General features: G+C 47.7%; 1 protein-coding gene across 23 annotated transcripts in view; it reads right to left on the reverse strand.

The window, feature by feature from the left end:
• Positions 1-5,038: 5,038 nt before the first annotated feature.
• tcf7l2 (transcription factor 7 like 2) overlaps positions 5,039-13,642 on the reverse strand; it is a 101,757-nt gene continuing 93,153 nt past the window's right edge. For 9 of the 23 annotated variants that reach the window (XM_030339986.1, XM_030339979.1, XM_030339971.1 and 6 more), the window contains 3 exons: positions 12,343-12,393; positions 10,493-10,565; positions 5,039-7,577 (listed from right to left, as the gene is read on the reverse strand). In XM_030339986.1, the coding sequence (XP_030195846.1) occupies positions 6,902-7,577; positions 10,493-10,565; positions 12,343-12,393 (800 nt within the window). In that variant the 3' untranslated portion in view covers positions 5,039-6,901. Of the gene's footprint in view, positions 7,578-9,755; positions 9,817-10,492; positions 10,566-11,122; positions 11,196-12,342; positions 12,394-13,642 lie in introns of all 23 variants that reach the window. The other 14 variants (XM_030339987.1, XM_030339968.1, XM_030339985.1 and 11 more) reach the window with 4 other exon arrangements.

Here is a 13,642-nt window from a genome sequence, read left to right on the forward strand (position 1 = left end):
TTACACGAGGAATGCGACAGCTGAGGCCCATATCTTGCATACGTCGGTGTGTGGTGCTTCTTGAAGCACTGACTCCAGCTACAGTCCACTCTTTGTGGATCTCCCCCACATTTTTGAATCGGTTTTGTTTGACAATCCTCTCCAGGGCGCGTTTATCCCTCTTGCTTGTACACTCTTTTCTACCACATCTTTTTCTTCCCTTCGCCTCTCTATTAATGTGCTTGGACACAGAGCTCTGGGAACATCCAACCTCTTTGGCAATGACCTTTTGTGTCTTGCCCTCCTTCTTTAAAGTATCAATGGTCATCTTTTGGACAGTTGTCAAGTCAGCAGTCTTCCCCATGATTGTGTGTCATACAGAATCAAAACGAGAGACCATTTAAAGGCTTTTCCAGGTGTTTTGAGTTAGTTAGCTAATTAGAGTGTGGCACCAGGTGTCTTCAATATCTGACCTTTTCACCATATTCTAATTTTCTGAGATGTTGAATTTAGGGTTTTCATTGGTTGTCAGCTATAATCATCTTCTTTTTGGCAAAAAACACTTATAATGTATCAGTCTGTTTGGAATGAATGTATACATTCTACAGGTTTGACTTTCTAAATGGAATTAATGAAATAAATCAACTTTTTCATGATATTCTAATAATATGACCAGCACCTGTATATATATATATATATATATATATATATATATATATATATATATATATATATATATATATATATATATATATATATATATAGTTATTTCCTCTTTTCATAAAAGCAGGAGTGTGAATGTCGCTCCATGCTATCTAAGAAGGGACTTGTGTCATTTTGTAATAGCCAACAGTGTCATCCAAATTAAATGTATTATTATTATTATTATTATTATTATTATTATTAGTGGACCCCTGTCACTACTTACAAAAAAAGTGTGGAACTTTTAAAGCTGAGCCTTTTTTGTTTGCATGTTTCAAGAGACTTTACTAAGTAGTCTGTTTAACAGCCCTCTACACTCTGACAGACGTGTGAACGACTGCAGTGTTTGAAGCGACGTGTGTGGATTGGTCGTTGAAAATCAAGCTCTGGCCAGCAGAGGCGCTATAGAGTATGGACTAAACACTCACACACTTTCAGGTCCCCTCTTGGCAAAAGTTGTGAAAATGCGTCAAAATATTTTATGCATGTTTTTAGGTTGATTTAAGGCATGACGAAAGGGGACCTGAAAAATGTCCCCTCTTGGCTCGGAGGTCCCCTGTTGGTGAAGGTGTTACGACGCCGAAGTCCACTGTTGGATAGTTAGGCGAGTACACACACACACACACACACACACACACACACACACACACACACACACACACACACACACACACACACACACACACACACACACACACACACACACACACACACACCACCTTGCCCTCTCTCTATATCTCTGTCCTTCTCGTACTCTCTCAGTCTCAGTTTCTCTCATAAGTACATCTCTATTGTCTCTCTCTCTCTCTTTCTGTTCCTCTTACTCCGGTGTACATCTCTCTCTCTCTCTCTCTCTCTCTCTCTCTCTCTCTCTCTCTCTCTCTCTCTCTCTCTCTCTCTCTCTCTGTCTTTGTTTCTCATCCCCTCTCTGGTGTGCATGCCTTCTCTCTTTCTGCATCTCTTTTCTATGCATTGTACACAGCTCTGTCTCTCTCTTTCCTACCCTCACTGTTTCTCTCCCAGGTGTACATCTCCCTCTCTCTCGTTATCATATCTCTTCCTCTCTCTCTCAGTCCTTACCCTCTCTCTCTCCCTCTCTCTCACTCCTTAACCTGTCTCTCCCTCTCTCAGCTTACCCTCTCTCTCCCTCTCTCTCTCTCGCACTCTCTCTCTCTCTTGCTCCCTCTATCTGTCTGTTTCTCTTCCTCCAATGTAAATATCTCTCCATCCAATTATTTCTCTCTCTGTCCCCATATAATTTATATTCACCTACTATACCATACTATACTATTACACTCATGCGTCATGGTTGGGATGGTTTTATTCAGCCTCACTTAGTCACTTAGTAGTATTCCCGTTCTAGTATTGTAGTTCCTCTAGTGTGGTTCTAATTGTCTTGCTCTAGTTGTCTGGTTGTAGTTGTCTGGGTGTAGTATTGTGGTTCTAATAGTGTGGTCCCTGGTAGTGTTGCTCTATAGTGTAGATACTGTAGTGTGGCTCTAGTAGACTAGGTTGCAGTGTAGCTCCTGTATCGGCATCATGAGGTAACTGTGGAGGCGCTGAAGCAGAAAGACTTCAGAGCCCCTCCAGGCTTCGGGGCCTCTTTGTTACTCCAGCGATCCGTCTGTGTTTCATCAGGGCTCTTATTTTGATGTATATCATGAAATATATTAAGCAGGGCGTCTGAGGCGGTCTGTCTGTTTGTCACACTGTCAGATGGTATTGTGTGTGAACACTGGCAGCAGGGAGGTTTCCCGTTTGGAGTTCTGATGTTAAACAGCATTGACACAGTATCATAATGAGTGGCTAGATGACAGGAGAACACTGTTTGAAATGGATATGTGGTTCATATTTAAAGTTTTGCACAGATTTACAGGTTAACATGTAGCTTTTTAAATTGGTATCGAAACGCACACACACACACACAACCACACACACACACGTACGCAAACACACACACACACACACACACACACACACACACACACACACACACACACACACACACACACACACACATACACATACACACACACAACTTTCTGTGTTAACCCGCTGACACTATGCCTCTGGTGTCGTTTTTCCTCCAATCAGAGTCCAGTGGACGTGTCATTCAGGAAGTCCTCTAACAAAGGCATCACTGAAAATATTAGACATACACACAAACACACACACACACACACATACCCACGCACACAACCAACGTTATTATTACAGCAACTTATTTTACAGACTAATAAAAGCTATGATCAAAAAGGTGATAAAAGCTTTCGGAAAAAAAAAAAAATGCTAAAGGAAGAATTGTGTTTTAGATTAATCCTCCAGTCCAACTGAATAGTCCCTCAGAAGGGATGTGTGCGTGTGTGCGTGTGTGTGTGTGTGTGTGTGTGTGTGTGTGTGTGTGTGTGTGTGTGTGTGTGTGTGTGTGTGTGTGTGTGTGTGTGTGCGTGTGTGTGTGTGCGTGTGTGTGTGCGAGATGTTTGGGTTTTAATCTAAAAGTAAACGACAAGAGATGGAGTGCATGTTCTCCGTGAGACCCAACCTTATTGTTGCTCTCGCTTTTATTCTCCTTCTAGTTCAGTCCTGAACAAAACCAGGGCCAGTGGAAGGCCACAGTGTTTTAATTGAACATCCAATATATATATATATATCATCCTACCTTTGTTGTGTTGCTCATAACCTGGCGGGGGGCAGGAGGTGTGTGTGTGTGGGGGGGATTTAACGTACGCCTGGCGGATTCCCATTGGTCGGCCGGGGCTCTTCATGGCGATGGCCTTCGTGATTGTTTCCTCCGTGCCATGCGCACATCAAAAGATGCCATTTTTTCCTTTAGCTGGGGGGGGGTACAAAGGATGCGGCGGCGGCAGCCCAGCACACTGCGCTGGTTCAAGGGTACGGCCCCGCACGGGGGCATTAAGAGACGGAGTGCCGCGTGGGCCCGATGCAGTGCCCTTCTCCTGCTCCTGCTCTGAAGGAGGTACAATGCCTATACATCGCCCGCACAATGCACAGCTTTGGTGTGGCCAGGACTGGCGTAGAAGTCTGGGTTAGGGTTAGGGTTATTGTTATTACTATTCTACACGTCCCGGGTTTGAACTTCACCTGTTGCAGCTGCGGCCGTGCGCTGGTTGTTGTCGCGGACGGTTCTCGGTCTAAACGTTTTCATGTGTGAGTGTGAAGGTTTGCATAGGAAGGCGCCCGTAGACAAGCTCATGGATGTATAGCTGACTAAATAAAGCGAGGGAGTCACATAACACGAGTTTCTCGGTGTGTGGGTGACATTGCTACAAATATTACACTCAAAGGGTTTTACTTTGGTTTTTCTTTCTGTACTTTTTTTGAGTGACATTCCACAAGAGAAGGTGAAGTACGTTGCAAATGGAGGCTGATGGATGGGACAGCTACCAAAGAGTTCCGTCTCGGGCAACTAGGAGCGGATCCGTCTTCTTAATGCCCTGTGTTCCCCCAGGGTTGCGAGCAGGTTGAGGCCTACAGCATCATGTAGGGACCACATCATGTGGATGCTCTGTCCAACACTCAGGGAGAAGGACTGCAGCAAAGAACATGGGAGCCACCCTATCCTAGGGTAGGACATGAGACCCACCCTAGGGTAGGACATGAGACCCACCCTAGGGTAGGACATGAGACCCACCCTAGGGTAGGACATGAGGCCCACCCTAGGGTAGGACATGAGGCCCACCCTAGGGTAGGACATGAGACCCACCCTATGTCTCCTAGTACACTATGTATGTACTATGATACTACCCTATGTATCCTAGTGTAGGACATGTCAGTCACTCTAGTTGTTTCTATTCCACTCCCACCATATTTATACGGTGGGAGTGGAATCTATTGTTGCTTTCAGTTTCTTGATGCAATCTGACAGAGCTGCCAATCATCTTTAAAGGTCTGTTAAAGTCCCTCCGGTTGAGGTAGGGTTTGAATTGTCAGGAGGTTGGTTAAGATCGGTTAAGGGGGTAGGCTGATATATTTAGATAAACAATATATTACTATGGCAAAAAAACAAGGGTTACCATGAGGTATCAGTATCTTATTATTAATTGAAAATAAAGTGTATTCTACTTTTAAGAGGTATCTCATGACAAGAGTGTCCTCATTTAGAGTTATTTAAATATAAAACTTGAATACGTGACTCTTCAGAACATCTGGTTGAGGTTAAATAACACTAGTGGATTGTTTATTAAATTGTGAATGCACTTTACTTGAATAAAAATGCGATAATAAACTTTACATATTCTAATGCTTAGACATTTGAAAAATTAACTCAAAGCCTGATTCTTTGCCGCTGAGCCAATACCTCCCTGGCACCTACACATAGAAACGCTTGACGCAGAACTGCACATACTAAGTCGCTTTTATTAATACAGAACTGCATGCTACAGAGACTGTACAGCATAAACATTTATTCATTACAAAAACCATTGAAAAGAACAGGAGAAAACAAACAAAGGAAAATATAAGAGCATAAAGTAGAACAGCAACATCACAGCCGTTGAGGAAACATTCAAACTATTTATCATAAGCATTTTTAATAAACCAGCGATGAGGAAACGGACAGCTTACAGTGGCGCGTGTCAACTACGATGGCACCGTGGGGATGGACCTCTTGGACACTTCTTTTTTTTTTTTCATCTTTTTTAAATTTTTTAACAGCCTCTTGCATCAACATCAACATGCCTATGAGTTTCTAGCTACCTACATGTAGTAGTGGACTTAAAAGTGGCAGTTTGAGTTTTTTTGCATTTCATAAGGTTTTTTTATGAACTTCCTAATGTACATAATTTGGCCCTTGGTGGGTTTTTTTTATTATACAGTATGGTGTTTTGTCTTTTTATTAAGTTAAAATTTTTAATATTTGACAATCTGCTACCAAACACATTTGTTATAGCAACATTTATACTACATACATAGCAACCTATGTAACGTCACAGAAAAGGATGGAGAGGGGGCGAAATGAACAGAAGACAACGGAAGAACAAGCTGGCTCTGCGGTGAGAGGAAATTATCACAAAGTTTGGCACGGAAAAAAATCTGTACACGCATCTACAGTCAGGGTGGGGGGGGTTGGGGGCTGGGTGAGGGGGGGAGAGGGGGGGATGGTTGACTGCTGGATTGAAAAGAAGAGGACGAAGGGGGTTTGGACTTTAGTGTTTCTGACCAGAGGCTGGCTGCCGCCCCTTGGGGGTCCCGGCTGTTCCGCGCGGGGCTCGTCTCGGGGCCCGTCTGGGTTGAAACTGAGCCGTTGTGCATACTGAGTGTTCATGAGGTTTTTATACACAGCACAGAGGGTGGAGTCCAGCCGTTCTCGGGGCCTCCTGGCCTTTCTGAAGCCTCCTCATAAAAACAAAATCATTCATATAGAAGTCGCTTAGCTTAAGAAAAATATTTGTACAATGTATTAGGAAACGAAAAAAAAAAAAAATGCCGTAAAAGGGACACGTACAAGATACAACAAGCAAATCTCTAAAGCAATAAATACTACTGATCCTAGCGTTGTGACATTTTTCGATTTTAAAACCTCAATCTCCCCGACCCACCCACCCCTCCCTAACCCAACTCTAACTCCGCCCCTTCCCTTCCCAAAAGGTCATTAACAAAAAACAAAAAAACAGACAACGCAATGGAACAATGCATATTAAACACAGTAAGCCCCGCCCACCCCGTCAAATATTTCTGTACATTTAAACAAGAACAAGTTACATCATCACAATAAAGTTGTCGTTTCTCCGGGAGGGGAAGCTGCTCGCCGGGCCGCCCCCAGGACGTCTCCAATGATTGGTTCGCAAGCTCGTATTTAATACAAATAAAAAAGGAGAACCAACTCTTTCCAGAAAAGGGCTCGCTGAATAACCTAGCCTACCGTCGTGTGGATCCGTCTGCTAAACTACTCTGGGTGAAAGGGGAAACTGGGCTATCCTCCGCACACGGAAAAAAACTACAAAACAAAACAGAAATCATACACATTTTGGCAGATTCACAAAGCTATGCTTCAGCTCATTGTTATTATTATTTCTTTATAATTATATATATTTTTTTTCGATAATGAGGGGTCAAATATTGACCAATGAACTTTTATCATAACACAAAACCCTAAAATTTCAAAGCCACCGTGGCACAGAAAGGTTAAAAAAGGAGGCGATGGGGGGGGGGGGGGGGGGGTCTAGAAAAGAGGAGGGGGGAGGAGGAAGGGGGGGCGGTCCTATAGGCTGGGGGGCTTGGTAACCAGCGACAGCGGCTGGCCGGCGTTGGCCAGGAGCATGTGGGGGTGGCACAGCGAGGCAGACGGGCGCGCCAGCGACGAAGACGAAGAGGAGGAGGAGGAGGAGGCCGCCGCAGCCGCCGCCGCCGCCGCCGTCTTGGAGGAGGAGGAGGAGGAGGTGGTGGAGGAGGAGCCCGGCGGCCGTGATGACGAGACGTCGCCGCGCTCCGGGGCTCTGTGGTGGGGCGAGGTGGAGGAGGAGGAGGAGGAGGAGGAGGAGGAGGCGCTGCCGCCGCCGCCGCCGCCGCCGCCGTGGGAGCCGCGGGAGCCCGGCGCCTTGTCCAGGTGGAGCAAAGATGGGTGCGGGGGCCCGGCGAGGAGATGGTGGTGGAGGTGGTGATGGAGGTGCGGGTGGTGGTGGTGGTGGTGGTGGTGCGGGTGGTGCGGGTGGTGGGCCAGGTGGGGGTGGGGGTGGAGCGGCGGGTGGGCCGGTTTCATAGTCAGTGAGAGCGGTTGCATTTGTTCAGTCTGCTGAGGTCTGGGCTCCTTGGAGGAGGGGGAGGGGGCCACGGAGGAGGGGGAGGAGGGGGGGGAGTCGATCAGACTTCCGTCTGAGGAGGGAGGGCTGGCACAGCTACCCTCTCCTTGGATGTAGCGGATGCACTTTTTTTTTCTCCTGGAGGGCAAAGGGAAGAGGGGGAAGAAGAGAAAGAGAGAGGGGTTTTAGACAACCTCTCAGGTGACACACACACAGTCACACACACACACACACACACCACAGTGGCGCCGGCTCCAGCGGCGACCCCAATGCACCCGCCCGTGGTCCGTGTGACCGACTGCCTTCGTTTTGCGGCGGTTTTCCCTTTTGACGGGTCGACCTGAACCAGGTGCATTGTGGGACGCCACGGGAAGGCCCTGCGCACTGAAGGAAGGTTCTGGAATCGCGTTCTAGAACCTTCCTTGTGGAACCAGACGGCAGAACCGACAGCAAGAGAGGAGATGACAGGGTGAGGACACGGAACAGGAAAGAAAGACACAGGATGAGGAAGACGAGGGTGACGGAGGGGAGGAGAAGGCTCTGTTGTACGGTTTCTTTCTTTCTCTCCCTCCCTCGCTCTCCCGCCGGTCGGTCGGTTGCGAGAGTTACGTTCGAAATCGAAAGAATCTCGAACCGAGCGCAGCAACACGGAGGTTAGTAAGTCTCTCTGTCTGCATCTCCCTCTGTCTGCATCTGAGCCCTCCTGGGGGGGGGAATGGGGAGGTTGAATTGGAGGCTAAAAGGTCAACACGATCCACACTACCCTGCATCTGCCCCTAAGACATGAGTGTGTGCGCGCTGGGGGGGGTCACGACCCCATGTTTGCATTTCTGCTCTGGGGTCGCGACCCCTCTGCCTAGCCGGGGCGCCCCGGGCCAGGCACATGGAGCGGAGCGCCTCCCCCAGCGCCTCTCCCCAGCGCCCCGCTCTGGGGGCTGGGGGGTGAGGGAGGGAGGGAGGGAGGGAGGGAGGACTGCATGCATCTCGCTACCGTCTTCCAGATTCGGGTTATATCTGGGGTGAGGAGATGGTGGGGGGGGGGGGGGGGGGGGTGTATCTCTTCCACTCGCCCACCCTATCTATACACTGACCCTGGATCTGACCCCACTGTCTCAACACCCGGCTCCAGCACTCGGATGCCCTGAAGGGCCCGCCGTGATTAAGGGCCTTCCTTCTTTGGAGCCGCGCGTCCAAACTACTGCTGTTTTATTTGTGTTGTTTTGATGCTCTGTGAATTGGAAGATCTTTGTTTGTTTTTTGTTCTGTTGGAGTTACGGTTAGGGCCTGTTTCTTAAGTCATACCCCGGCCTGCTCTTCCGGTAAAGGAAGTCAAAAACACAAAGACCGAGAGGAGAATAAATGGAGGGAGCCGACTGGGGCAAATAGAGAAAAATCAGTTGGAATAAAAAATGGACCAATAGGAGAGCATGCTTAAAGGGGTGGAGGGTGGAAACCATGCATTCATCATCATGATCACAAGAACAACAACGGAACAACACTGGAGAGCAGTCAGGAGGAAGACAGAACAGGGAGAAGTCAGGTGAAGTGGGCTCGGCTTTGAAGTGTGCCGTAACCCTTCCCTGCACTGCTCCCCTTATTGATCGGGACCGGCTATCAATTTGCTACGACTAGCCGTACGTCTTGTTCCGCGGCGCGTTACAAGCCATGACTGTCCGTCAAACTGCTACAAATGAGCTAATATCCATTTTTTAACAGCCCTATTGATTCATGGTATGTGCCTGTGCTCGCTATTGATTGGCCGCCCTCTGGGGGAATTAGGCCCGCTGCGTGGTGGTGTGGTGCGGCGCGGGGAGAGACCTCTTAACCTCTCCGCTGAATTATCAGCCCTCCGCTCCCGAGCCATTCTCTCATGATCTGCTCTGATTGCTTCAGGAATACATCAATCCTAATGCGCTGCCGTCCACCACCGCCGCCGCAGCAGCAGCAGCAGCAGCAGGCTGGGAGGCTGTGAGCCCTGACAGCTGCACTCATCTGTGTACGCAGGATCCTTCCCTCAACTACGCGGTGGAAATAACCGTCTGAAAATAGGAGCTTCTTCCTGCATCGTCTGCTTTGGTCTGATTTGGCCTGTTGTGAACTAACGCGGCCCGATCAACAAACTCAACTCAACTAGAGTAGTGGTGGCTCTCAAAGGAGACCTCGGAGTGTATTTAAGGAGCGCCACAGGAAACCGCTAGTGATGGGTATGAGGCAGCGGGAGACCAGACGATGTGTGGCTGATGGGGGATGGCGGTGACGTACGGGGGGGACTCGGGACACAGAGAAGGGTATTACTTAGCAGAAACAAATACCTACCATGAAAATATTTCCAATTCAAAGACTGCTTGTGTCAGAACAGAGAGACAACAGGTAGGGACTAAGTAAGGGTTATCAGAGAGGAGTTTGGAGGAAGAGGAGGTGGAGAAGGAGGAGGAAGAGGGCATAGAGAAGAGTGTCACTGAGAAGCCCGGAAGAGAAATCTGGGCCAGACAAAGTTATACACGGGTGCCCACTCAGGACACACATGACAGGCAATACAGCAGTCACAAGGACCACATGGGCAGGAAGTGGACTTGTGGAAGGTTTTTGGTTAAAAAATGACAAATCAATAGTAACCCCCTGATGTTCTTGAGATGTTTTACCCATACACTAAACCAAACACTAAGCTCCTGGCTGAGAGACGGCACCGTGGCTGGCTACCATACAAACCGTGCCGGGGGGACCTCTGCAGCTTCAGCCAACCAGGAGGCGGAGTCAACGCCGCCCGCTGCCGCCTCTGCAGTCTGACCCTAGTGTTTGGTTACTCTTCAACAAATCCATTTCCTACCGCTGTGCTTTTGAACCGTGCTCTAAAGAGGGAAAATAGTTTTTTTCAAGTGATTTGGAGCAGGAAACTCCTCAGTAAGACAAAGGTTGGAGGAGGGGGGGGGGGGGGGCAGAGAAATGTTTCAACTTGTTAACACATTGAAGGAAGAAGAATCGGTGATCAGAAGGAGCTGATTGTTAAGGGGGTCGAAGTGCTCTTCCCCCCATGGCTAGGACAGGGGTAATACCTGCACGGTTTGCACCATAAACTCAGCTGGTCAAGCCCGAACAATGCACGACACTTCTTTGGGGTATTTGCATCTGTTAGCCGAGGAGGTAGACACAAACGTACACAGAGACAAAAAAAATGGACACGTCATTACACAGACAAAAAACAACGGGCCAGGGTGTAGGCTCGCGCTGGCTAACCCTGGGATGTCCTCCACACAGACCGCCACCCTCCAGAGGTCCTCCCAGCCTGAGCCAGCCAGTTTCCAGTCCCCCCCACACCTTTAAAAGAGCTTTAGCATTTTAACTGTAACAAATACTCCTGAAACAAAGCGTTTAGGATCTGTAGACCTGCAGCTAGACAGCATTCATACAGTTAATGTTTAGAGAGTAAACCGAATGCCCTTCTTCACCAAACAGACACATGAAGAGGAGGATGGGTGAAGGGGGTGTGGCTAGATTGGCGAGGCGGGGCTGGTGGAAACTGACAGGTGAGTGGACACCTGCTGGGTCTGGACAGGCTCAGAGGGCTTGTGGGTGGGGGGGGGGGGTGACAGGGTGAGGAGGAGGGAGGAGGTGGAGGAGGAGGTCCCAGTGGCGTGATTAGCCAGCCTTCACCTGGCCCTGGCCTGTGCACACACCATACACACCTGCACGGGCCACACCAGTTATTCTGTTGGTCGAGCCCAAAGCGCGCTCGGCACTTCTTGGGTGCGCTCAGGTCTGATGCGGCGACAGGGAAGAGAGAGAAGGAGGCCGAAACCAGAGAGGCAGAACATAACCAGAATGTCAAACGACCAGAAGTGAAAAGAAGAGTAGAGTAAGACAACGGTGCTCCGTCAAGCCTGGCTAATGATAACTGTGCTAGCAAACCACCCAGTTAAAAGATGCGAGCCATTCTTGAGTATGCTTTTAAAAGTAGGCGCACAGCAGCCTAAAAGGCGACTGTTAATGGGTTGCAGAAACACTTTAATGAAAGGGTGTTCTCGTGGGATAAATTAGAAATCGCATGCCCCTTTGTATTTATCATTGTTATACTTTAGAAGGACAAGAGGAAAGGTGTTAGCTTTAAGCAGCAGTAGCTCTTGTTAAGACAGTTAAGGAAGTGCGTTAGCAATAGCATAGGGAAGCTCAGTGTTCTAGGAAAAGGTAGCTCTGACCTAGCATCGCACAAATACAGACCCTATTCATCCCTGCCAGAACATGTTTAAAACTACTTTTTTTTAAATCTGCTCCCAGCAATTGACAGTTTGGAGCCTTGTTAAGGTTCAAGAGTAACCAAAGCCTAAAGTGGCAAAACAACTGGTTACCGCAGGCGACAAACGCTTGTGCTTAGTTGGCTCATATGTTACTCTTAAACCTCAAGTTGGATAGGACTTAGGACCTCTAGTTAGACCACACCTCCACTCAAACAGCTGTTTGAGTGGAGTCGTGGTCTAAGAGGAGGCTGTCAGCAGAACGGGGAGGGGGGGTAGTAGGCCAATCTGATGCTGGCTCTAGCAAAGGTACCGTCGCTGGTAGATTAAGGAGGTTTACCGTTACATTACACAGGTTGTACTGCAGTGTGAGCACCGAGCTTTAAGAGTTCAGGTCCTCACAAGTCATGTTTTGAGCCCAATGACTCCATCATAGCAACACAGATATGTCGTATCATCTTTAGCTTTATGACCGATAAACGCTAGCATACACATTTTAAGAGAAGCAAAGCAGCAAACAGTGAAAATAGAACATTTTAAGTATAGAAATCGCTCTTAAAGTTGTTTGCACAAACAAAGAAAAATAAATAAAATAAGCATAACAATTTTTAAAAGACGAGAGAATAAATCAAAGAAACCAGTTAGTAATTTAAAACTCAAAATGACATTAGCACCTGTAATCGGAGGGAGTGAAAGGCAAGGGTTTGGAAAATATTCTCTGTGTTCTGAAACAAAAAAAGAACAGATAGAAAGGCCTTCAAGAAGGATCCGTCACCAACACGAGCGCAAAAATACAACAACAAATCAGCATTAAACACTTTGTTCTAAGCTCCACTTAGTTTCCTGGTAGACCGCTATTTTAGGGGATTAGAAAGTAATATTACGCAATATATTACAACTTGGCACTTTAACATGCGCTGTATTATTTCTTTTTTAAATCTTTTTTACTGGCTGCTGTTTCTGTGCACCTTGATAAATATTTGTCTTAAGATTTTAAACAAATGTGTTTATTGCGCTGCAATATCTGCATCTACTGTTTGCCCTTTTAAAACACACATTCATGGATCTGGCTTCAATTGAATCACCATGTCAGCCAATCAATGTGACTTTAAGGGCAACACTATACTCGTGCGGTTAGGGAAAACTATTGATCTGAGACTTAGTTTAGATAAGGGCCTGATAATATCCCATAAATATACTAAATCTGGGTGGTTAGGGGAGTTGACAGCCCACTGCTGGTGTTCCAGTGAGATGGGCTGCTGTTAATCAATACACATAATTAATGTCTTCCAGAACTATATGGCCACAGCCTAACCCTCGCCTTCTTCAACAGCAAGTCTTTCCCCTGGATGGGGGAATAGAGTGCTCATCTGTAATGAACAGCTAGCTAATGATCGCGTGGCTTCCAGGAAACTGCGGAAACTTAAATCGAAGCGTTTGTGTTTAATTATCCTCGTCATTTCATAACATGATTACACGATTAACATTGAGAAACAAAAATGAGCAAACCTCCTTAATTTAAAACGTGGACGATTTTTGTAATTTTTCAATGTGGACACACAAGAGCATGCACGGGAGCAAGCAAGTGGGGGGGGGGGGGGGCAGCACCACCAACACACAGCAGAAGAGACATGCATGCACACATGCAAAGGTGGTGTCTTTCTGCAGGGTGCAGGCATGATATGGTGGAGCCACGCCGGAAACACAGGGCTGTAGATGTAACATTCTCCAGACACACATCCCTGAGACCTGATGCTGGGGGTAAGAGGGTGGTGGGTGGGGGGGGGGGGGGGGGGGGGGGGGGGGGGGGTGATGAGGGGTGCTTGTGGGATGAAGGGGGGGAAGGAGGGGGTCATGCATATTCAGTTATAAGCTGGGCAGGGAGGAGTCAAAGGGATGGATGGGGGGGGGGGTGGGGTCGACAAGCAATGCTATCATTGTAGATGCATCATGTGGGAGGTGTAACTGGCTACA

This window comes from Gadus morhua, chromosome 18 (genome assembly GCF_902167405.1).
Source record: "Gadus morhua chromosome 18, gadMor3.0, whole genome shotgun sequence".
Taxonomy (NCBI): domain Eukaryota; kingdom Metazoa; phylum Chordata; class Actinopteri; order Gadiformes; family Gadidae; genus Gadus; species Gadus morhua.